This window comes from Primulina huaijiensis, chromosome 14, assembly GCF_012295235.1.
Source record: "Primulina huaijiensis isolate GDHJ02 chromosome 14, ASM1229523v2, whole genome shotgun sequence".
NCBI lineage: Eukaryota > Viridiplantae > Streptophyta > Magnoliopsida > Lamiales > Gesneriaceae > Primulina > Primulina huaijiensis.
Genome location: NC_133319.1, coordinates 2,411,977 through 2,438,293, shown reverse-complemented (window position 1 = coordinate 2,438,293; position 26,317 = coordinate 2,411,977). Strand labels below are relative to the sequence as shown.

Genomic DNA, 26,317 nt, shown 5'->3' with positions numbered 1-26,317 from the left:
TTTGATGTATGATGGTTGGCCTACTTGTCCTAATTGTTTGGCCAATAATGAGTTTCTCTCACATTAATCATTCTTATTAATATAATGTGCCTCAATTATTTTTAGGATTCAAAGAATGGAGACAACATTTCGTTGGTACGTATCGAAATTTGGGAGTTGACCAACCCAGCTGTTTCCTCATTATTCATAGCAATTGATTTTTTTTTTGTTTTTTGTTTTCTTATTTTGTTTCTCAGACGTATTACACATATTATTATAAATTTATAATCGATTTTTGAAATTTTTTGCATGACGTTTAATTTTGGGAAATCCATAATGGTGCCCACCTGGTAATGGCTGTTGCGTTAAGTTGAGCTATAGTCATCATTGAACAGCTGTTGTTGTTCAGTGAAGTATAAGATTCTTTTCGTTTACACACATATAAGCGGCAACTCTGCAAAAAATAAAGAGACTACATATTTTGGTCAATGAAATAATTGGAAAATGGTGTGAAACTCATACTTAATTTATTTAATTTAATTTAAATAAATTAATGATGTGAATGGCAAATAGCAGTACGTCATGTTGATGTAAACCTTATTGTTCATAGATTTGATTTGAAAAGAATTTTTTTTAAATATTAAATTACATGAATTTGTCCACAACCAAAGCTAAGATGAATCTCACAAGCAAAAAGGGAGAAAATGAGAACAACTTGTGATATTTATAAGTTGCTCAAATAACAGTTCCAACTGGTCAAAAAATTTACATCGCAAACCTAAAAACATGAGATTTTGCAGGATAATAGATTAACATACCACTTCGTCTATGTAAGTAAATCATGAGAAAAATATAAAACAATCGAAGGCCAAGTATACGAATTTAGAGTTCAGGACCAACCACCATGCTTCGTCTTTTACCAGTGAAGGAGTTGTCAGCTATCTTTGCCTTAAAAGTGCAAGACTAGCCAAAGATAGGCCAACCTTTGTGAACTCATTGGTGCTATCACAGCAGCGTTTCAACAGAGTACTCATGTTCGAAACCAATATAACAGTCTGAAACTACAACCAACTTCATACCCTGCGACAACAAATTGACAACTATATTATCTTGTAAGCAAAAAGTATTATAAGTAGAACGTCAGAAGAAAACTAGAGATACGATACTATCACAAGTTTGCCTGTTGTAATCCTGAAGTCCCGTTCTCTATGACACTCCATTATTGGCGAGAAACAGGGGAAAGACGATTGAAAGAAACATAACAAGGCATGGATGCATTATTTTCGATTGTACTCTTTTCCTTGAAAAGAAGAGTCGAAACATGAAATGAAGCTGCCAAAATCTAACCTGAAAGTCATTAACACTCAAAGGAACATCCATCCGTGTCTGCAAAACATTATTGAAAGAAACTCTCTTCAACGCATACAGTTCAGAAGTAGAAGTATTTCCCAGGACCAACCACCATGCTTCGTCTTTTACCTGTAAAGGATATGTCAGCTATCTTTGCCCTAAAAGTGCAAGACTAGCCAAAGATAAGCCAACCTTTGGGAAGCGAGGAGTAAAAGCCCTTGCTGAGTTCTTCTGGGGGTGTGTTTTCTCCAATCTTATGTTCAGACTATCGCAAGAATCGTCAGAACGTCGTCTCTGAACTTTTATCCGAGCTTGAATACGAGGAAACTGCTGCAGTTCCTGTGAATACAAGAGATATCATACATGAGATATAGATAAAAAGTAAAGGAAGAATTTGAGTTCCAAACTTCAGTGTGGGGCCCATTACATCGCATTCTGTTGTTTATTGGGAAAATTCAAATTTTAGTACCTTTTACTTCTAATTACTAATCAAATACAAATACATTTAATGGAGGCATGGGCAAGTTTTGAAATATACCAAGCGACGATGCACAAAAGATAAGATATAATTCTTCATGGTTGTCCTAATACGTAGAACTGGCTAAATACACTTGATAGCTAACACTTCCTGTCCATATTTGGTTAGAGCAACAAACTTGAAAGATCCTAAAAGAAGATTCAAATTGGATGCAAATCAGAACTTCCAACACAGACAATTTCATTAACTTACTCTAGCATTTCATCAATAAATTATTGTGCGTCAATCAAAGCAGATGACTATTACTGCATAAGCAAATGAATCATCAAAATAGCATATGGGGATGGTTGGAGTCTTTATATATTGTTATGCCTCATCCTACATCGCAGTTTGGCAGTAGAGTTCAACAACTATCAAACTCATAATATGCTTAATGTAAGCATAGTATCCGAGACTTCTAGTAGTAATCTAAAAGTAAAGCCATAGATTAAAACCAAAACTATTATATCTATGCAATTCAAGGTTTGGTATCTTCCTCGGTTCACCATTAATATCAATTCATTTTAGTGGTGGGTCAATGCAGCGGGCTTCATGAAAGAGTTTGCACCTCCCAGCCCCATAACAACCATTAAACACACGAGGCACTAAACATTTGGACCACTTCAGGAGTTAGCTTCCACTAAACAAACGATGATATTGATAAGGCTCTACAACTCTTTGTATTATTTATGAATTATGATAATCTAAACGACTTTATTTTCCACAATTCAGATTTTATTTTGTGCATCATAGATTTTTAAACTAGCACAATTTTTTCATGAGAAATAAAAACAGTTAATTTGGAAAAGCTACATGACACCCAATTAACATTAAAACTATTATAGTACGCTCAAATGCTTTTCTAGGGGAAAAAACCTCACCTCATGTAACTTTGGGGCAACTGCACTTCCAGTGAGAGATTGAAAATTTGCTTTGGGAAGATACAACAATTGCAGGACACTTAAGATTCCTCTCTGGCTCAATGTAGTAATAAGATCATCAGTCATGCATGGTAACATCCACAGGGGAGAATCTGTGTCAAACCATAGTCCCTGCAGATATAGCACATCATAACTTCATCCACCGAAAATAGATGTAAAAATTATAAAGTAAATTTACATATCATCAATTCTCCAAGCTTAGATAACATTCCGCACACCCAGAAACTGGATAAAATTAAGACAAATGAAATAGAATCTCTTAAAATTGGCCCATTCTGATCAGCTTGCTTAAAGAAGAAGTCAGTTATTTATTGAACTAACTACTCATTCAGGAGGAGGCACAGATGGTGAAAGTTTAACAAATGGATGATATTCATCAGCAATTACTCGCAAACAAATCAAATAGAAAACATGTAGCCAAGACACCACGATATCAAACTAAAATTCACCAATACCTAGTTGGCGAAAAGATGTCTGAAGACCATACTATCAACTCGAGATTAAAATAAAAAAAGAACAAGTGCCAGATAGCAACAGCTAATTATCCTGAAACACATGTTAATTACTAAGAGACATTCCTACACATCTACTAGTATAAGATTTAGATGCAGAGAAGAAAGCTAAACTAGGGACGTTTCAGGTCAACGGCTAAATATTTGTGATAGAAATATACATTACCTGCATGACCATTTGCAAAAGACGCATACAAGTCATGGTACTAGAGAACCATCCACTGTTAGCACACAGATCTATCATCGCCTGAATGATACGAATACACTGATCTAGCACTGACTTCAAGTCTGTTACATAGTCGGTGACAGGTAGTTCAACTCGGGAAAAATGAGCCTACATCCCATTTAAAAGCATGTCAAGATGATAAAATTCCAAACAAACATAGATAAAGTATAAGAACCTCATTATTCTATGATGGGCCGACAAGTTGAAAACCTTTAATTTTCAAATCCAACAGGAAAAGTAGTGTCAATGATGACAAGGATCGTTCTAACCTGGAAAAGAAGATTTGCTTTAACATGTGGATCATCAAGAAGATTTTGATCGACCATGAATCGAACTTTGTTGGACAAGTCGGCATTGTGATTTTCCTACAGAACGAACACAATTAGACAATCAAGATTACAGATAAAATATAAAAAAAATTTCTCCCAGCCTCCATTATTCAAAAGTTATTTGCAGTATCGTGTATCAAACAACTAGCAACAAAATCCAAATCAATCAGGTGTGCTGACACTTACATAGATTACCTAACAAATAAACACATGAATAGATCATATAATAAAGATGGAAGCAAAAAAAAAAAAAACTGGAAAGAAGTTCAACAAGCTGATCAACTAGTGATAATGAATTTTTTGTGAACATTAGAAATCATTGCTTCATTATTCCAATTGTATCAACAAATTAAACTTACTTCATTATGGCGCACAGGAAGCTCATCATATTCAGAAGCACCAGCTAATATGTGGAGGAAAACCTAAAAGCAATAATGTTTAGTATAAAATGACGTACTGTGGGAATAAGGAGAAATCAATACTCTCTAGGAAATCAAACTTACTTCAAGCGATGTGTCTGCTCCTATATTTGAAGCAAACATTGATACAGTCGTGTATTTAAGATAATACTGAGATGCAATTGACCCCAACATCAGCGGCTCAACCTTGTCTTCATCAATCTTGATGCAACCACTGTCTTCAAGATCCTCAAATGTGTTCAGCATTAACCTGTTACAAGTATATTGATCAGATATGGCATTGCCAATAGGGACAAACAGATTCTCACATAAATGATTCTAAGTGAGTGTTTGCAACCTCCAAAAAGAAGTAATTATGGATTTTTCCTTCAAAAAAGTATGATGAGGAAATTCATAATCACTTCTTTTTGTTGGTTGCAATGCTCCGTAAATCACTGTTGTGCTACCTTGACAAGTAAGAACTTAAAGTTCCAGAATCTGTATCCTCTAACCCATAATAAGCTGGATTAACCCCCTATTGAAAGAGAAATAAAATCATTAGCAAAAAAGAAAACCCGTGCAATCAGTTCAATTCAAATACTGATAAGCTGGGTCAACCCCCTGTTGAAAGAGAAATAAAATCATTAGCTAAAAGAAAACCGGCACATAAATTTATTCAAATGTTTAGAATGTACGTTAAACAAATTATAAATACATGTTATGATGTATTTACTCAGCAATTACATCTTAGACGTGCATCAGACAATGTAAAGCAGTATAGAGGATACAACTCATTAAAGTCAATGCAAATAGTGATTGAAGGTAGAATTATTTTCCTCGCACAATACATAAAATTAGTACAAATTGGAGTCATGCTGCATGCACCTAGGACAAAACTTCTTCCCATGACAAAAAGGTCATTACTGTTAACAGTGTTGAAAGTATAATTGTGTTCTTCGTTAATAGAAACTAGTAAAAGATGCACATGCAACATGTGTTATTATCATTTTTAATTTGATCAAATAATACTAAACAATTAACACAATTTAGAAGAGTTGTTCGATTTAAAATAAGATTTTTGTTTAGATTTTTTTCTATGTAAAATATTTAAATATGAAGTGACTTGAGGAAGTTTTTAGTAGGGTAAGAAGGCTAATTATGGAATTAAATATTTTGGTGTCCTCTAAGGTATTTACTTTAAGGACCTCATACTTAATAATATAGTATAGATGTGTTGAGCATATCTTTTATACATGAAGACTACATCTATAAACACAGAAGCAGCAAACTAGATACTCGTGAAATTTACATATATCTTGTACCAAGTATCGTTAGTACTACAAAGGATATTTGTCTCTGAATTTTTTCAGTCAACCATGGGTGCCACCTCATCATATGATTTAGCTATTTTAAATATTAATATAATACCAGTTTTTAAGGTACCAGTGCGTTGACCATGGTTTGTTGTTCTATTGCTTTATGATAAATCTGATTAGCATAAAATATATGTTTGGATTTATATGATAACATCCTTCATGTAAAATTATAAATGATGTCAATATATTATTAAAATAAATGATTTTTAAGAAACAAGATTCAAGACACGTGCAGAAAACAAGATTAGAAGTAAATGCTGACATAGAGCCTGCTGGAATGAATGCACAGTAAATATCCAGCCTAGTCATACAGGACAAGTTAATGGCTGAAAACCAATAAGACAAGACAGCACCCGAGTGAAAACTAAATATCCACTGTGGCAAGTTAACTGCAATCATACCAGTCTGCGGAACAAATAGGTCCATGTAAGATAATGTACTGCATCCTCTTTGTGACAAATTGTTCCAGAAACGATCTCAGCATTGATGTGATCATGCAACTGCTCTCTCAGGCTGCTTTCAACTGGAAATGGTTCGTAGAGAAACTGGGACGATTTTTTGGGGGATGAGAGGAGCGTACATTTTAATTCTTTTTTATCATGAAAATAATCCATCTAATAATATATACATAAAATAATCCTATTCATGCAAACCTTTTTGTAGAAGCTCTTTTTAGGTTCATGAACCAGAATAACTGCCTTCCCATGTTGATCGTACTGAGGCCGACCTGCTCGACCCATCATTTGTAAAATATCTGTTATTGGAAAATCAACATATCTCTTTGCTTTTGCATCAAAATATTCTGTTCCCTGAATTTTGAAAACAGAAATTGAATTAGTTGAAAAATTGTTGGACGTATAAAATGGCAAGAGTAATGTAGGCTGTGGATGAACCAAACAGAATACCAGTAAACTTTTAACGTTTGATAAAAGCTGAAGCAAACTGTACAGAAGTTTCAACTGACCTTTATAACAACTAAATGAGCTGGAAGGTTCACACCCCATGCTAATGTACTGGTGCAAACCAACACCTGGAGAATATTGGAGATGAGAAAATGACATTAAAAAGTTGGGTCAAATAATTATAGGACTTCAAATGATTGTTTTCTCCCATGCACGGAAAGCTATGCGTAGGTGAGAAATAATTGCCTGAATTTTGTTGTTCGCAAAAAGTTCCTCAACAAGAGATCTGTCTTTATCATTCAGCCCAGCATGGTGCAACCCAATGCCAAACTGCAGAGTATGCCTGAGATTCTGATCAGCAGCTTGAGAAAGTATCATCTGAAGTGCTTCTTCAGGTATAGCCAAGAACTGTCTTGGGCGCTCATCTGAAGCTGCAAACTTCAATTACAGAAAAGCATAATAAATTAAGTTGCTTCAATGAGTACATAAATTCGACATAACAATAATCCTAACCTGAATAAGGTCAAGTGCAGTCAGTCTTGTCTGGCGACGTGATGAAACAAATATAAGAACTGGTTTTATGGGTGAATGTGTACATATAGCAGCATATGTGGGCTTATTCATGCTATTCATTCTTGGACAGTAATACTTCCCAGGATATCCCTGATGAATAAAGTCAAAGCATATTATAATCACAGAAATTAATCCAGTCATCCCTTGTCACCTATCCATTCAACAAGTAATGAACAATAAGTAAAAAAACCTCCAACTATTGGTCAAACTAATACCTAAAACTGAAATATAAGGAAAATTATTTAATTTAACACAACCCGCATTTGAGAATAAGGATTGACCATTTTCTGTATCTACACCCCCTTCAATTACTGGAACTTGATCTACTCAATCAATAGAAATGACCTCTGATTTGTATGATATGTAAATGAGGAATCAACTTATCATATTTAGTTGCCACTACACAATCTTTTCAAATAGAAATGCAACGACTCAGGTAATTTTTATGTGGATGGCAGTAAATAACAAAAGCAGGAGAAATCTTCACGAGGCTCAAACATATTCTTTTGAAAACTAATCTTCCTAGTCGTACAGACTTGCTAACTCTTAATTAAAAATATCTTCCAATTCAGATTGAGTGTTCAAACTCAGATATTGATGGCATAAAATAGATCGGCTCATGGTCCTCAAGAAAATTAAATAAAGAATTTGTAGGCTAACAGTAAGGACAAATACAGTATATGAAGATAATCTCACACTTATAGTTGCAGATAAGCAAGTTTATATCAACTCGAATACAACAAAACAGTAAAGATTGTAAATCCTCTTCAGAAACCTCAGTAGCAGTAGCCAGCAGTTATATTAAGAACACGTTGGGAGAGGGGAGGCATTACCTGTATATGAACTTCAAGAGGAACAGGTCTAACACTGGGCTTAAAATTGAAAAGACCATTTTCTTCAACACCCAGCCAATCAGCTAAATCACTGAATCAAGAATAAAAAACAAAAGAATAATAATAAAACGACAGAATAGGAAAGCAGAGTATCAGTATGAATGTTACGAGATCATGTTTCAAGACTACAGGGTTCGGTTCAACTTATATTTATGTGAACTCCTTGAGAATGCCATTTGTGATGCAACCAAATACCTGACAAAAAAGAAAGTGCCCTCTAGCAAATCCCTAGAAGAATGACAGAAGCCAATCTAATATAATTTCTTCATTGCACATAAATTCCCCCGCTGAACCAGTACGAACTTTTGTTTGGTGAAAGTAACGTCACTTAAAAGAATTTATATCGGTATACCCAACCTTCACTTGATGTCTAAAAAAATTTCACGAGGAATATATTTACCATGATAACCCTATTTTAGTCTAGCAAAGACATCACATGGTCCAAGCATAATACACAGATGGCGAGGCCTTGATAGCATAGTTGTCAATCGCGCGTAGCGTCCCATAGCGTAAAGCTTGCTCGTGGCTATAGCGCATAGCGAGGGCTTTTTGAAAGTAAAGCTCCACAAGTATATAAAAATATAATATATAGCATATGCTAACATCAATTCAATTGTTCATGCTTAAATAATAAATATATAAGTTCAAAGCATATAAAACCTTAATTCTAAAACTATAAAAACATAATCTAAAATTCATCTTCATCTTCTTCGTCAAGATCGAGACCATCTTCTTCATTTGAAATTGCATAGCGCTCGGCATCATTCATTTCTTCACTTTCTTCATCAAAGCCGAATTCATCCTCTTCATCTACAAGATTAAGTGTAGTAAATGTTCCTAATGCCCTTTTCCCTCTAGACTTAAATGTGGCTGCCTTCGAGCTTCCTCTAGGTGTAGATGTGTAGATGTTCCTATTTACCGGCTACGACATGAGGTAAGTCCAGTGGCTGACAGCCCGATGTTAGGCGAGCCACAAGCAACAAAAGAGGAGAAGCAGTGGAAAATGACACGGTTTACGTAAGGGTTGATTGGGAGAAATGTAGAAGATTGAATTAGAAAAGGATAAGAAGAGTTGATTTAATATATTATTGAGCCTAAAAATTGTGCAAAATGGGCCTAAAAAAATTCTGCATTATTTAAAAAAAATGTCCTACATCTTTCTTTCCTATAGCGAAGTTATCGCCTCAAACGCTATCGCGTTGATAGCGACGATAGCACTCGCTACCTCAAAGTGTCGTGCGCCTAGCGCCCTGTAGCCACGGGGCTTTGCTTCGCTTCACCTCGCTACATGCAATAGAGAACGCTAACAACTATGCTCAATAGCACTATTGGTTAAAAAAAAACCTTCAGAAACCAACCTAAATTCACAATTGAGCAAGTGTAAGAATTATTTTTTATTACGAAGGAATAAATCTACCATAATAATATTAACTTAATCTTTGCTGGAGCATGGGAATCATTTGGTCCAGGCATAATACAAATATGTCGAAGCCTTGATGACGCTATTGGACAAGATCTGAACGGCAGCAACAAAGGATCACAAAGATTGCAAACAGCATGGACCTCAACAACCAGAAGAGTGCAAACAGCAATGCTTGATGGCCAAAACAGTATCAACACCAATATATCAACTAAAAAATTGTCACGTTGAAAATGGTACATAAATATTATCAATATCCAAAAAATACCTGCAAAAGCAGTGACCATCAGTTTCAACAGCCAAAAAAAGCTGTGATTACAGCTGCGACCTCATCATCATAGGTATGAACCAATTTTTACACGCATTTAGAAACAAAGGTTAAAATCGTTCCATTTAAACTTCTCTTTTTTCCTTCTCATTTCTTTCTCTAAGTTGGAACTTACTTGGTCAACACATAAAAGGTAAAGAGCCTGACCGAGCATAATTGATCATCAATAAACTGGTGACTGGTCCACTGACAGCCACACAGTTGCTAATATCTCATATGAAAGTGCAATTTTTATTATACACTCAACCAATACAGATGGTGCGACCAAGTGGTAATAACACTGGTCTTCTCCGAAGCAGAGAAAATTACATGATGGGAACAACGGCGCGCTGAACTATGGAGCAAGAGAATGCATGACACCACAACGGATGTCAACAAAGCATGATAGGCGTCAGAAAACTCCAAAAGTGATAGCAACACATGTGACAACATCAATGAGCAATAAAAAGAACAAATGAATACGAAGGTTTGAGTTTAAGACAAAGCAACAGATGAAATCTAACATGTAGCAGATAATTTTGAGATAGAAACTGAACAATAAAATGGTGAGAGTTCCACAAGAAACCACTGTTGTGGACCGTATGGCAAAGAATCAGCCAGGTGCAAAGGTATCAACGGTAAATGTTTAATCTAGATTGCGAGTTGCAATGATAACAAAAGCTTATGATGCTTCACCAGGGAAGACAATATAGAATACTGCAGCCAAATGATGACAACTTAAGGCGCCAGCGAAGAAAAAAGGCCAACTATGAAAATGAAAGGGTTAGAACAGGCCACGAAGACAAAGGTGATGAAGAGATCACTAAAGTGGTTGTTGGGATCAAGATACCAGATTGAAATTAATATGATTTTGGATGTGCGGTCCATTCATTAACCACTCATATAGGGTATTTCTCCAAATTATATGATATAATGTTTACCAAACTACCTCGAACTCCAACCGCTTTCCTCAACCGTACAACACCAAAAGCACTATCATAAGGCCACTAATGTTGGAACATCATAACTCCTTCCTCGCAATATCCAGAAGCAGCGACATTTTTTACCATCACCATCAAATCCATTAAGTAGAAACAATTAGATTTTTCATGATCACCATCATGATTCTCACCCATAAAACAAAGACAATGCCCCCAAACTAAAGAATACTAGCCCTCCAACATCATCTTCGTGTTGTTTAAAAAAAACGTGGAATTCTATGCTATTTGTTTCGGCTATCCTCCCTTCGAATTTCAGCAAATGTCTCAAGAATGGCGGGAATATTTTCGAACCGAACAATCTAACTCTAACTTCATTGCATCTACATTCAATCATTTCATACCAAACACCGGGGGCATGTTTTCTACATCAGAATCCAATTCGAAGCCATCATGCTTTTGGCAGTTTTGCAAAACAGATCTTCTTCCATTGAATTGATGAACCAAGCCATTAGTCTAGCGTTCTATGATTCCCAAGACCCGTATCTCTGAATTCTCTGGGTTCCAACCATTTTTATTGCTGAAATTTCTCTCTTTTTTATTATTTTGGATGATTTGAGGCACCAGAAATGGCGTCTCTGATACCATGAAACAAGAGTACATCGGACAAAATGAGGTCTCATTATACTTCAACTCGATGATGCAATGATTCATACAGAGGACTGGCCTAATCAAATCTGGTTAAAAGGAATAAAATCGACCACTCTAAGCAAAATTTATCAAACGAAAAATTGTAACATCCGACAAACATCCATCACCGTGATTGGGTTATTTTTTCAGTGCCCATCGTAAAAAGAATGCGTTATTGAAGTGGGGTGGCTGAAAGATGTGTTACGAATATGTGAAAAATGGCAAGAATTTTTAAAAAAATGTAGAGAATAAGTAAAGAAAGAAAGTAAATCATAAGGAAGTTGTTACATACAAGACAAAAGAATATGTAAAACATATGAATACAAACCAACATATACGTCTAAAATTTCAGTAGCTGATAATTGATTTCAGCAGTAAAAACAAAACAGATTAAGAAAGCAACGGAGAAGTAAATCGATGAGAAAATTATTAGGAAGAACGGAAAATAAAACAGGAATTTAATATAAGAGTGAGGAAGTTGTCGACAAAGGCATGGCTTATGCACCTTGTGCCTGCAAATAATGCAAAGGCACACACAACGTAGAAGGCAGGCAACATCCTTGCAATCCTTGCAAGGGGGCCAGGATCATTCATTGAGGCACGTACGGCCGAAGTGCACACCTTAACAGCTATGTTAGTATTGTTTTTCAAAAGTTGCGGAAAAATTGGGAATGGAAGGGACCTACACATTCAATAGGATGTGCTAGACGGTGGCTGTCAGTGGCTTAGCAGTGATACTTTTAAAGAACAAGCCGGTCAAATTGATATGTTGTTTTTTAATCTGTAACACTGTAGATCATAGTGGATAAAATAAAAGCAAGTGATGTTAAAGATGCATGCCACTGGATTGCATGGTCTCTAACAAATTTTTAAAAAATGCATATATATGCTTAAGGAACACTGCCAAAACTAAAATCATAATGGAAATTAAATGGTTAATGAATAACATCGCACACATAGAAAAAGGAAATCAAGTAAACTTAGAGCATGTAAATCTTACTGTGCGTTTGCCAATGCTGTTGAAAGGCCAACAAATCGAACCGGACGATCTGTCTGCGATGATATATATCTCATCCGGGAGACAATAACCTGTTAGCAGAAATACTGGTCACGTGACTTCAGCATGCTACAAGAAATTTGGTGTGAACATCTTAAAAAGGCAGAATATAAATCTATATAATCAGATATAGACAGAAAAAACACCTTGGAAACCTTTACTCTTAAATACATGGACAATACATGCTACAAGAAATTTGGTGTGAACATCTTAAAAAGGCAGAATATAAATCTATATATTCAGATATAGAGGGAAAAATCACCTTGGAAACCTATACACTTAAATACAAAGAAAAAAAATGCTACGAGAAATTTGGTGTGAACATCTTAAAAAGGCAGAATATAAATCTATATATTCAGATATAGAGAGAAAAACCACCTTGGAAACCTATACACTTAAATACAAAGACAAAAAATGCTACAAGAAATTTGGTGTGAACATCTTAAAAAGGCAGAATATAAATCTATATATTCAGATATAGAGAGAAAAATCACCTTGGAAACCTATACACTTAAATACAAAGACAAAAATAATCCCCCCCCACCCTCCCCCCCGGTGATTTCTGGTTTCAGCCAAGAAATTTACCTTGAAGTTTTCACATTGTATATAGGTTTGTGCATCTCTAAATAAACGATCTTCAGTTTTACAAATATAATTGAACCTTTTGCCTAGTTGTGGTCATGTTCCACAACCTCAATAAGAAGATAAAAAAGTAAGCTATGTTAACTGCATTTAACATCATTATTTCAGCTCCCACAAGTACTAATGATACAGGGGAGCAAATTTCTCCAGTCATAAACCCCTAAACAAACGATATAGAACTGCAATTTGTGCAAATTGTAAACCCTGTTACCATTGGGTTTATACAAGCTAACTAGTGCACTGGCTTTGCCTGAGTCATGCACTTGAGAGAAACTTACAAGACAGCTTATGTTCGAAATCAAACATGCAAACTAAAGCTCATACGTTATTAACTCAGACTTCAATTGTTATCTCAAGGAATATTGGGAATATATTGAAGTAGTGAAAGGTCCATACCTCCAGTATGGGTCCACGATCAGCACCAAGCAAGTGAATCTCATCCAATATCATAAGCCCAACCTGAAAACAGATTTCTCAATACTTAAACGATGGAAACTTCAGATCTTAACACAATGTACACACTTCAAGGTAAATTCACTGCATAATCTATCTTTCAGGACAAATTCTGGAAGCACTAGCGAGAGATAACACAGGACATAGTTCAGAACTCAGACCATTAAACCAAGAGTTTCTATTCAAGAAATAATTCCTACGAAGATTAAGAGAGAATATTTAGCCTACAAAACAACAGCCAACAAAAAACAAATGGTCCACCTTCTTGACATAACCTCGACTGTGCCAGTTACGACTGATGCCATCCCACTTTTCGGGAGTAGATATTATGATGTTTGTAGATAAAAGAGCTGTCAAATCTGGGGTATAATCACCAGTCATCTCAACCTGATAAAAAATCACAATAGGCTAATCATGTTTGGTATAACTGTGCAGATATGAAAAGGAAAAATAAATAAATAAAAAAAATATCTCACCATATGTTTTCCAAGTTTGGAAACAAGACGCTTCCTCCAATCATTCATTCTTTCTCGAACAAGAGCCTTTAAAGGTGCTATATAGATAACCTGCATTCTCGCAACAACTAAATCATCTATACAATCAAAACAACCATATGAACTGTGACATTTTACCAAAATATGCATTTTTTTAATAAGAAACGATATATAGATAACCTGCATTCTCGCAACAACTAAATAAGCTCTTGTTACATCAACAACAAATAAAGCCTCATCTCAAACTAAATCTGAAATCGAGAAATGCTTAAAATATGAGTGCTTCCTTGTCCGAACAGCAACCCTAAACCTAATCTTTCCCAACATTCATCAATCGACTCTGCTACATTGTCGAAGATCCTGCTATTCCATTCTATCCAGATTGACCAACAGATACAATGGACTGCCAAATGCCAATAATTCCTTTCTTACCAAGATCACGATCAATATCAAAGACAAACATTTCACATGCTGATCTCGGAGCAACCCACACCAAACCCAACTCCTCTAGAGCTTTGGACTAAATACAATTCGTGAACGGACAATGCATAAATAAATCTTTCTATTTCAGGCAAAAGACACACCAATTCGGACATAGTGCACAATTAGGCCATTTTTTTGCAACGTGTCGCAAGTTGGCAATTTACAGAAGCGACAATCCACAAGAATACTTGAACCTTGTGTGGGATCGATTCTTTCCAAATAAATTGAAAATGAGGGAAAAAAAAGAAAAACACTGATCGGAAAGAATGATTCATAGAAAGATTCAACAGAGAAAGGTCCTGAGGAAGGCAAACCCTAAAATACTCACCTTCCACATTCAACCTAACATTATCTAAAACCCCTAACAAAGAACTCAACTCAAGTCAACCTTAAACACTCACCCTTTCTTCTTTTTGTATTTCATCTCCTCCACCACTTCATTGGCTATAAAACAACAACCAAGAATTTGTCAACCCAAATTCAATGAAAGCACATTGATTCTCTGCTACGGTTGTACTTAAAACTTCCTTCAATATTTTCGATAAGAGTTTAGCAAATAATCTTATACAGGCTAGTTGTCAAAGTGATTGGCCTAAAATCCTTAACCTTGCCCGCATCTTGTTTATTTGGTATTAGGCATATATGTTTCATTGGTGATACCATTTACAACACCTCCCACAAAAAATTCGTTGAACACCTTCACAAAATCATCTTTGATAGAATCTCAACACTCTTGAAAAAATGTCATTGTAAAACCATTTGGACCTAAAGCCTTCGATCCATCACTTTCAAACAACGCTTTTTTAATCTCCTCGTCTGAAAAAGATTTCTTCAACTCGTCTCCAGCCTCACCATCAATAGGACTCCACTCCACTCCTTCAATGCTCTCTCCCTCAATCTCATGTTTACTATATAAATTACTGAAAAACTTAATCATGGAATCTTCGATTAGCACCTCATCATAAATATGCATAATCACAGTTAAACCAGACACATGGAATCTTCGATTAGCACCTCATCATAAATACGCATAATCACAGTTAAACCAGACACTAGGGTTCAATAATAGAAAAAAGGATTCATGACCAAAAAAAGTCCCAAATGGAAGACTGTGTAGATGCCTCATCAGAGTTAACAAGAGCTGATAAGGTGATAGTGATGCATAGATCTTACACCTCAAGCCATGCTGAGGCTCGGTGTTACAGTGAGGCACAAACCTTGACCATGAAGCATATATCTAGTCTAGGTGCACCTTGAAGAATTAAGATACGTTTTAAACAAGCCTCAAATGCAAGGATTGTATGCCTTAAGGTAATAAAATGTAACATTCATCCACACGTGCATGTTCAGTAATGCATTTGGTTTATTATCATGTAGCATCTAGGTAAGCATCGACGAATTGAGATACGTTTCAAACAAGCCCCAAATGCAAGGATTGTATACTTTAAGTGTAACCCAATGTAACATTCAACTATAGTCTTGTTACCGTACTGCGGAATTCTCATCCGCACATAATATGTAATCTTTATCTATTTATTCTAATGAAATTAGTTTCCTATCAAAAAAAAATGTAACATTCAACTACATGCATATTAGCAATGAATACTTGGTTTATTATTGTGTAATGCTTTGGACTGTTCCTATTAGAAAGTGCTATCACATAATTTTCTGCACAAATCAATATTCTGATTTAATCCTCCATTAATTAACTCGTGAATCTAGGCTACAAAGCTCATGTGTGTCCTAGTGTGCCTTGCTTCCTTAATAAATGTGTCGTTACAACCAATGACTGAAGCTTTTCTTGTGTGCATGCGCATGAACAAACATAAGAACTTCGTAATTTTTCGCCATCCTGGATATTTTGGTTTGCTGTTCATAAAATTTCTATGGGGGAACATGATCACGTCAATTATTAAAAACAACTGCCTTTGTTAGTTCGCAACTTTGATGTCAAATCATTTTCAAAATTGATTCCATATGCATATTCTCCCAGCATATTAAAATATCATTCAAACATTGATACTAACATTGCAGTATCTAACAGCTTACTAACGAAACTAATGTCGTTACAACAAGCCAAGTAAAATCACGATCGTCGGAGCTAATACAGATAGACCAGACACATCTGCCTCACGGATGGACATTGAACTCTGGGGAAACTACATTATTTAGTAGAAATAATGGATACTCGAGGCCAACAAATTTTAATCCTATGATTGGGTAAACATTGATACATCATAACTTTACAAATCCATATCAATGGGCATGAAATAGCCGCAGGATAAACAACAGACTGAGTTTCAAACGTCAAAATCTATTGTTAACAGATTCAACAGCCCTTTGGGAACTAGTAGGAAAATAACATGGTGGTTTAGAACGCAGTGTAGGAAATTTATTGGCCCAGTTTACACATAAAGCTCGCTCAAAAGGTTTGAGTTGGCCCAGTTTACACATAAAGCTCACTCAAAAGATTTGAGCTGACAAACCAATGTAATGTTTAAGCAAATAAAGTTTGGCAAATACCCATTAATATGCCAAAAGCAATTTGCAGAAATTGCAGAGTGAAAAAGGAAAATTATGATGCCAAATTAGCATGAGGAAACAAAAAAAGTACCTTCATATCCGGTTGAGTATTAAACAGATGAAGCATAGCAAGCTCAGCTGATATGGTTTTACCACTTCCTGTTGGAGCTCCCAAAAGAACATTTTGATCTGTGTGATACAGCACATGGAAAGCCTGTCAAGATAACCGAAACACCGCCTCAGAGTCAATAAACTTGTGAATGCATATCAGATAGAGAATTTTGGATATCAATAAAAGGAGAAAGTAACAAAATAAAGATTAATCAAAACCTGTGTCTGTATGGGGTTAAAGTGTGAAAAGTCATACAATGCTTCATAGGTTCTGCAGCTAAGTGCGGTCACAGGAAGGGGTTTCAGATCAAGGAGTTCGGTATGAGTAGTATGCGCCTGAGGAAAGTTTAATGATTAGTTGTACAAAACTCAGAAATGGTTAATTCCACCACAAAAGAAAACACAGCATTAATTCATAAGTCAACATCTGGCAGTGCAAGGTTCTGGATTGATATAATGTAGAAAGCCTCTGCATGCAACCACGAATCGGAAATTGCACGAATGATGTACTGAGGAGGGTGTGGCTCAAAGATAGGAACTGTGAAAGATAGTTTCTGAGGTTCCCCTTTGGCCATGCGCTTTGTTAATGAAAAGAGCTCTGAGTGATATATATGATCATTCTCAGAATCCTACAAAAAAGAAACAAATGATCATTAATTCAATTCTGGAGGAAGGCAATACGGCCAAACTTTGTATCGCGTTCCAATTTTTCGAGTATTCTTTTTTATCCACTCTCACAGAACCACTGTGACTTGAAACATAAATGAGCCATGAGAGACAACAGTTCCATCAATGGGCTAAATGATTGACTACATTTCAATTAGGAAAATTAAATTCAAACATTAACATACAAGGAATCGAGAATATATCAAATTAACATGCATAATTAATTCATTGAGCAGTACAAAGGGAGGCTGCCGGAATTCTAATTCTAATAGATGAAACACAACTGGATCCTGTTTTATTTGCTCTTGTATTTGGTGGATTCACATCTTATTAGATCTCTCACAACGCCTTTCTGACAGAAATTCAACAAAAACTTATATCACCCTTAAAACTTCAATTTCTAATGCAACTGTCACGTATGTCTTTATTACCTCCTAAGATTATCTAGCAGATATTTGCTATCTACGCGCACATGCAACAGATAGAAAAACACAGATCTTCCTCAAGAGAATTAAGTGACTAAATAACTATAAGTAACACGTGAATCAAGCACACTGTCCAGCATGAACATTTATTAATCAAAACAAATCAAACTACCAGATTAGATATCTCTCACAATGTTATTCAAGATCACTATCAGCATGCAAATTAAGTACTACCTATGAAGTCTTCACTTGATGCAGTAAATTAGATTTTCATTTCATTTAATAGTGAACATTTCTCGTGTATTCTCAAAAGAATATTAGCATCACAATATTTAGAAATCAGGAGGCTTGGTGGATTCAAGAACGCAATTTGAAGAGGTTGGCACTCCATAAATTATTTACACGTACTAAAAATAAAGACCATTAGCTAGAGATTAAGTTCACATAAATTTAGGTACTGCCACACTTGTTTAAGATTAGCATTTGTGCCATTACTATTTTCATGCATGGTACAATAAGACTTAAAAAACCACAAATCTAATGAAATATATGACCAAAAAAAAATATACTGACTTGGACATATACTGGTTCTCAGTTCCAAGACCATTAACAATACTAATGACACATGCGCGTACAAGGCTAATGCTTATTTTATCTGTTCTCATTAAAGTAAAATATAAACTTGAATATATATGGAGCCATACAGAACATGCAGTCTAGAAAATTCATTCTGTCAGACAGCTGTACATTTTTCTCCTCTCATAAAGTAATTTCTCTAAATAATCAAGTTAAGTTCGGACTAAATTTTGTCAAGACAAGTCCTCGTCACGCATTATTTGCTTTCAGTCTTTCATATGTCCTAGTTGGCAGATTCCATCGTGCAATTTGCCATCTATAGAAAAAAGAATGAGAACTCCTTTAAACTTAGGAAAAATTTAGAAAAAACGTACCTCCACTAAAATCCACCAGCGTTGTACAGTACCATGAAACCGATCTTTCCAGACAAACTCAGGGGTAATAATCAAATCAACCTAACAGAAAATAACTTGTTTCTTAAGACAATTCAAAAGCTACAAAAAATTTCAATTGCAGGAGAAAAAAAGAAAAAGAAAGTACAACCAACTAGTCCTTACCTTCAGAACAGTTCTTGTGATTGGACTAACTGTAGCACATAACTGGACCATTGGGAAATATCCCAAGTATTGTTTGACCAACTTGAATATACAAGAAACCAAAACAAATTTTATCATCAGGAAACCACCAAAACAATTGAATATCTCCTAAAATAACAAGTAACTGAAGAAATACCTTCCCTCCAGGAGCATAGCGAATCAAAGCACCTATGTCTTTCTCCTGCATCTCATATAGGCGATCTAGGTCCACTTCTCTTTCCTCAAGCTTCCTTAGAATCTGACATAGAATGTAAAACAATAATGATTTAGAAACTAATTTAATTTTACAACAAATAACAGCCAAACAATCAATTGCAACATACTTCCACAGAAATATCTTTGTCAAATTGTCTGAGAGGATGTTGATGGGGCCAAATTTGACGATCCACGGCCTTGCAGTACTCTAACATGAAAGAAGACATCTCACTCCACCCTCTACACAAACAAATCTCAAATAAGGCCCGCATAACACGAGCCAAGCTTGAACTAATATATGCTGCATCAGAAACTAGTGAGAAAGTATCGATTGAACCCCTGGATATGTACAACTGCTCAACAAAAGCAAGTCAATAGTGTCAGATAACAATGTCTAATTCTGCAAAAACAACATTTATTACCAGTCAAAGATCAGAATGAAACCTGTATAAGAATCGAAACTTTCCCATGTTTATTTGATGGACCACCCTTAACTTCTAAAGGACATTTGCGAGTCATCAATTCAAGCTCATTTTGTTCCTCCTCTCGAACAACAATATTTTCAAATTCCGAAGAATGGGCAATCATGTCGATCACCTGTAAGAAGATAAAATAGAAAACTGTCAATTGATATATAATATTCTTTTTTTTTATAAGAAACTAGATATTATTAATAATAGAAGTTTTACAATTGATATATAATATTCTGACACACATCTATAAAAGAGTATTAATATGTCAACTGTCAGAAACAACAGCGCTGCCAGATAATTCAATATTTGTAAACAGTGCATCAGTAATGGTGCTTACATCTCTAAATAACATGCACTGCAGTCCCTACACACCTCTTATGCGATTTTTGAAAAATACAATGCCAAGATATAGAGTGAGTAAAAATGTTTAAAATGAATGAGCTCCACTTTTTCCCATCACAAGATCAATATTGAGAGATCAACTCTAAAACCTTTAAACCTTTTTCATTCAGTTAATCAAGAAAGATTATTTACGGTGGTAAAATTCTAGACTAACAGCTCACAGCCAAAAACCCAGTGGTAAACTTGAAAGCCAAGAAAATTCCAAAATCCTACATACACCTTCAGGTTAAGCTACATTAAAAAGTCAGACTTCAAGCAATCACTTGTCACTGCCAGAAACAATTAAAGCAATGTCACCTTCTGAAACTAAGAAACTGAAGATCTTTCCAACTACCAACAATTACAGCTTACTAGTCTAAGCTTTATCTTAATTCAACAACATGAGATGTTCAATATTATGCAAAAGCAACTGTGATAGAATCACTTTTAGAATGTTATAGTATTGATTCCATAGGTAACTTCCATATTTCTAAGGCATGTGTACAGGTATGTATAGAAAAAATACTGCATTATATAACTTCACTGCCAGTTTAGATTGGTTATGCTTCACAACTGCTTACCCATTTCAACTCAAATATTTTTTGTTTTGTTTTATTACAATGTACAAAATATCATTCCCATATGCCCTTAATTACTAACTTAGTAGCTACAGAGTCTAAGTTAAAGAGATAAAACAACAATCACTGTAGTGTGGAAAGATTTAGTATTGAGCACTTCCCGAACTTTCCTCCCTGTACCATTCAAAACTTAAAAAGAAAGCTAAAAAAATACATATTTTTATGTGTTGCACAGGAGAAACCTATTTACGTGAGAAACAATGATAAATACATTAATAACACTGACCATAGAGCATAGGCACCAAAAATGTAAATTTGTGATCAATCATCAATTACCTCGCTATCACTCATGTGGCGTTTCAACATTTCATTATAAGTTTCAACACTGGTGTATTGGATATAAAAGTGGCTTGCTATACGACCAAGCTCAGTACAATAAAAATTTCCGCTCTTCTCATCGAAGCGCATCATTTTTGCCTTATCAAGAGCACGTGCAGAATCAGAGACCAGAGATCTTTGCTTTAGACTCAGCGAAGGATCAGCAAGTACCTATCAGTTTATATTCCACAATTTTAATCCTAGCACACAAATATACATACAAAGACCAACACATATGCATAAGCAGAATTATACCGTAGATAAAGTTATGGATATAAATACAGATGGATAGAGCAGGGGGGGTTTCCCTAAGCAACTTTAGGTATAAGATTCAAGTCGGACACGATGTTCAGAAATATGCCTTGGCACTCCAAGAACATAAAAAGTGATCGTATTATCGAATGATCATAGATATTCTAATCCTGTTATCCATAACAGGTAGTATTCCTTGTTAATAATTAATAACAACCAACGTATAAAACTACGCCCAGGAGATGAAGAAGATTTATGTTCAATATTTTTCAAGGCATAATATTTTGTGTTTGAACGGAGAAGGCAGAATTTTCATTTTTTTACAAACATATATCCCATTCTCCAACATAATTTACCGAAAACTTTTTATTTCAATTTCATATTTCCCAGTTCCCACCATAATAATTACTTTTAGAGCAACTTTTCATGATTTATAAAATGACCTCAATAGAACAAAATTTATTTTAATATACAACTATTCAGTTATTTCGAATTGGTACAAAAACTACTGAAAATAATTCAATCGATACATGTTTACTTGTGACTCAAATTAAAATCAAACAAATAAATGAACTATAACTGATATGAGAGTTACACACACATTATCAGTAATTATCAGTTTATTACATGAAATATGGAAATAGATTAAATGGATAAATGCATTTCAAATTGAGTATTATAATAGGCTTTATTTTCTTCAAGTGAGAATACAATTTTTTAATTATTTAACTTTTAACAATTATATAGAATAACCAATGAAGAATATCAATTTTATACATTTTACAAATTAAAGAAAAAAGCATTATTTAAATGTTATATAATTTTTTTTATTATAAACATGACAGTAAAAATATGGCATGTACTTGATGTATTTACACTTAAGAGGCATATTCTTGTTCCTTTTATTTATTTTAAATTAAATTTAATTATTAGTGCTAAATTTGTCTATTTTCACTCTTAGAAGGTAAAATATCTTATCAAATTGAAGTTAACCAATTTCACACGCTACATATCAATTTAATCAATTTCAATGTTTCTTATATAAATTTAATAACTACCAACTGTTATGTATCACTTTAATAATTGTCGACAGTTCATGGACCTTAGTGATTTTTATTCATTAAGTAAATATGTATCAATTTAGTCATTTTTCAACAGTTATTAACAGATTAAACAATAAGCCATAGTACGAAGTCCAAAATAAATTTTATTTTTAAATCATCCAAGACACTGCATTTTAAAATTTTCAAATATCTCACACACCATTATATTATATAATATATATTATATCACATCAATAACCAACAATATCTCCTTCAAATAAAATATCAAGCATGCATCACATTTTTAATACGGTCTTCCATCCAATCTTTAGCAAATTGTCCCAAAATATTTTCCCAAGACATCAAAAAGCAATGCCAACATTAAATTTCCACATTTCAAGTAGGGTAGGAATGAAGAAAAAATTACATGATATTTTCACCACAACGGCAGCACAGCAACTATGTTCATAATAACAGTAAAAAATAAAACTTAAAACACTAACACAAGTCTAGAAGATACCTCATCCCATCCAATGCCATATGCCAAAGGATTCATTTTCATCCTTATGAAAAGATATGTATACCCAAGCCAAGCACAGGCTTCTTTCACATTTGTTACAGTGCCTAGTGCCACCTCCGCATTTAAATTATCTTTTAAGGAATTAATAAACTGCAATGAAGGAATAAGAACAAGGAAAATAATCTGAGCATATTGATTATCAAGTATAAGTTGAACATAATGCAATTATGGCATAAAACTAAATTACAAAAGAATAAGTAAGCCTTCCCAGCATCCTAACCGTGAATCTACTTTTTTTTTTTTACTTTCAATTGTGAATTTTCATATTTGTCCTTTTTCTATTTATTTATTTAGCTTAGCAAGTTGGGTTAATATAAATATACCACTTTCAATTGTGAATTTTCATATTTGCCCGTTTTCTATTTATTTAGCTTAGCAAGTTGGGTTAATTAATTAGTAAAATATATTTGTTACTTTTCACAAAATTTGAAAATACAGCTCGGTCTTTAAGGATTTATTTTGATGATTATTTTGAGATCCCCTCATCCAAACTATATATTAGTCTATATTTATTTTAGTTTTATTACATTGATTTGTTTAATGCATTGTATCTTTTAGGGTTTTATTTTATTTTAGTGATTATCTATTTTCTACTTCTATGAGTTTTTTTACTTAATTATTTGAGGCTGCCTTCGTTTCTTGATTTAATTAGTTTAATTTATCGATGATTCGTGTTTTACTTTCGTTTCTTTTTCTTAATCTTTTTTTACTGTTTGGTTGATATATATAATATACTTATCATTTTCACAAAATTATGAGATTATATTAGTCTCAAATGACTTATTTTGATAGTCATTTTGAGCTCTCCTCTTCCGAATTATATAGTCTATAATTATTTTAGTTTTATTATATTGATTTATTTGGTGCATTGAGTTTTTAAAGGTACCATTTTATTTTAATGCCTATATATTTTGTTCTGTATCTCCATTAAATATGCTAAAACCTAGCAGACTATTTCACACATATAAATATCTATTTTATGAAAAAAATTTGCATATAGAAAATATAGAAAAATTTTGAGTATTTCTTTTCCCTTGAATAATTTTAACTTTTATTGTGCATTTCTCTATCTTCCAGTGATGTCTTATTCATTTTTAAATGACAAAACTGTCACGTACCACGTTAACTAAGTCATTATTACTAATAAATAGTATAATATTATTATTATTACTATTACTACTACTACTACTACTATTATTATTATTATTGCAACTCAACAGAACATATGTGTGGGTGAATGATTGTGGTAAAGTGTGGAAATGATAGTATATCGATTTGCTTTCGGATGAGATTATTTGATTTGTGATCAAATATAACTTGATTAATATTATGTTAGTTTGACTAAATAAATAAAGTGTGAATTTGAAATTCTCCTTAAATTAATTAAGTCAGACAATAGATGGAAAATTTCAAATATTATTGTAAATTATTCAAGAAAAATATATTGGAATTGTGATTGAAAATGAGAATACCCTTATTTTGGTTGAATTGACGACAAATATTAAAAAGATATTAATATTAATATTATATTTTATTTTATTTTTTATTTCTTAAATTATAATATTTAATTAATGTCTCAATACATATCTCAAGCCTACAATTTTCTAACTTTCATTATAACATGTCAGTAAATGTCTTTTTCTTATACTACTTTTCCAATAAAAATAGACATTGAGAGCATGTAGATTCTATGTGCTCCTTTGCAAATTTAATATTTTATTTGCAGTATATTCAACTTTATTAATAGAAAGAGAAATTAAAAAAAATTAAAAATCTTTATAATAAATATGTATTATAGTGATAATTTATTAATATTTGTTATATATTAAAATTTTTGCATATGATATTTTTTAACTGAGTATTATGTATTATTTTATTAGTAAGATTTTTGTGAGACGGTCTCACAGATCGTTATCCGTGAAATAGGTCAATTCTACCCGTATTTACAATAATAATTAATACTTTTGTTATAAAAAATAATATTTTTCATTATAGAAGCAAACATGAGATTAATCTCACAAAATGAGACCGTCTCACAAAATTTTTTATGTTATCTTATTTATATATCTATTTTATTTAGCAAAATCATAATTGATATTTAACTTAATGAAGGTTTAGTGGTTTTATTTTAACATTATTATGATAATTTAGTTAATTAAGAGAATTTTATTTGACAATATTTTGTCTATGTTTACTCCATTTAATTACATCGTGATTTTGGTTTTGATAAAATTCATTATTATATTATTTTTATTGTTTTTCCATTGCGAATTATATTTGGATGAAAAATATCTTTTCTAATTTGAAAGAGCTGTCATTATGTTATAATCACGCGGATTGAAAGTGTCATATGAATAAGTGAATATATTTGATCTATTATCATAATATATATTTATTTTTTGTGTTTATATATATTTAGATTGATAAATACTCATAAATAATATGTTATTTGATTTTAAACATTATCTAAATCTCATGATTATATTTTTCATTATTAGTCATCTACGTGCATCGCACGTGTATATCCTAGTTTTGTTAAATATCTCACTCTTGTCCAAACATTTAAATTTTATGTAGAAGGGAAGGTATGAGCGTGAAAGCAAAATCATTTCAGATCCAAGGTCTGCTGCTTTAAATGATACACGAGGCAAACATGTAACAAAAAGCGCTTTCAAATCCTCTTCCAAAACAACCTGGATGGGTGAAGATTTTCTGAAGTCCAGAGACAAAAATCCTCCATGATACATAATATTGTTTTGTAAAAAAATTTACCCTTGTCTGAAAAGAGAAAACCGTGCAAGAGACTTTGAAGAAAAAGAAAATGCAGCAAGAGACTTTATCCAAATCTTATGGGATATACTCTGAATCAGTAGATGACAGCACCATCATAAACAAAGAAATCACTCTCAAAATGGGTTTGCACCACTTGACCAAACATAAGAATAACTAATCTGACACCAAATTATATCTTCTTTCTTAGCGGACAACAATGATTGACAGAGGGGAATCCGCCTTAGAATAAAATTATACTGAACAATAGGATAACTGGTCGATTTTTAT

General features: G+C 33.6%; 1 protein-coding gene across 1 annotated transcript in view; it reads right to left on the bottom strand.

The window, feature by feature from the left end:
- Positions 1–679: 679 nt before the first annotated feature.
- The window catches only part of LOC140957231 (DExH-box ATP-dependent RNA helicase DExH14), a 39,129-nt gene continuing 13,491 nt past the window's right edge, over positions 680–26,317 (bottom strand). The window contains exons 21-49 of the mRNA XM_073414363.1: positions 23,198–23,347; positions 21,341–21,553; positions 20,017–20,169; positions 19,701–19,925; positions 19,514–19,615; positions 19,339–19,419; positions 19,156–19,236; positions 17,540–17,743; positions 17,334–17,450; positions 17,095–17,217; positions 13,980–14,069; positions 13,765–13,890; positions 13,447–13,509; positions 12,352–12,440; positions 7,937–8,027; positions 7,044–7,193; positions 6,777–6,968; positions 6,593–6,658; positions 6,282–6,437; positions 6,030–6,173; positions 4,720–4,787; positions 4,358–4,523; positions 4,214–4,276; positions 3,795–3,890; positions 3,466–3,633; positions 2,728–2,898; positions 1,522–1,668; positions 1,327–1,458; positions 680–1,059 (exon numbers count right to left, since the gene is read on the bottom strand). Of these exons, the coding sequence (XP_073270464.1) occupies positions 985–1,059; positions 1,327–1,458; positions 1,522–1,668; positions 2,728–2,898; positions 3,466–3,633; positions 3,795–3,890; positions 4,214–4,276; positions 4,358–4,523; positions 4,720–4,787; positions 6,030–6,173; positions 6,282–6,437; positions 6,593–6,658; positions 6,777–6,968; positions 7,044–7,193; positions 7,937–8,027; positions 12,352–12,440; positions 13,447–13,509; positions 13,765–13,890; positions 13,980–14,069; positions 17,095–17,217; positions 17,334–17,450; positions 17,540–17,743; positions 19,156–19,236; positions 19,339–19,419; positions 19,514–19,615; positions 19,701–19,925; positions 20,017–20,169; positions 21,341–21,553; positions 23,198–23,347 (3,702 nt within the window). The 3' untranslated portion in view covers positions 680–984. The remainder of the gene's footprint in view (positions 1,060–1,326; positions 1,459–1,521; positions 1,669–2,727; positions 2,899–3,465; positions 3,634–3,794; positions 3,891–4,213; positions 4,277–4,357; positions 4,524–4,719; positions 4,788–6,029; positions 6,174–6,281; positions 6,438–6,592; positions 6,659–6,776; positions 6,969–7,043; positions 7,194–7,936; positions 8,028–12,351; positions 12,441–13,446; positions 13,510–13,764; positions 13,891–13,979; positions 14,070–17,094; positions 17,218–17,333; positions 17,451–17,539; positions 17,744–19,155; positions 19,237–19,338; positions 19,420–19,513; positions 19,616–19,700; positions 19,926–20,016; positions 20,170–21,340; positions 21,554–23,197; positions 23,348–26,317) is intronic.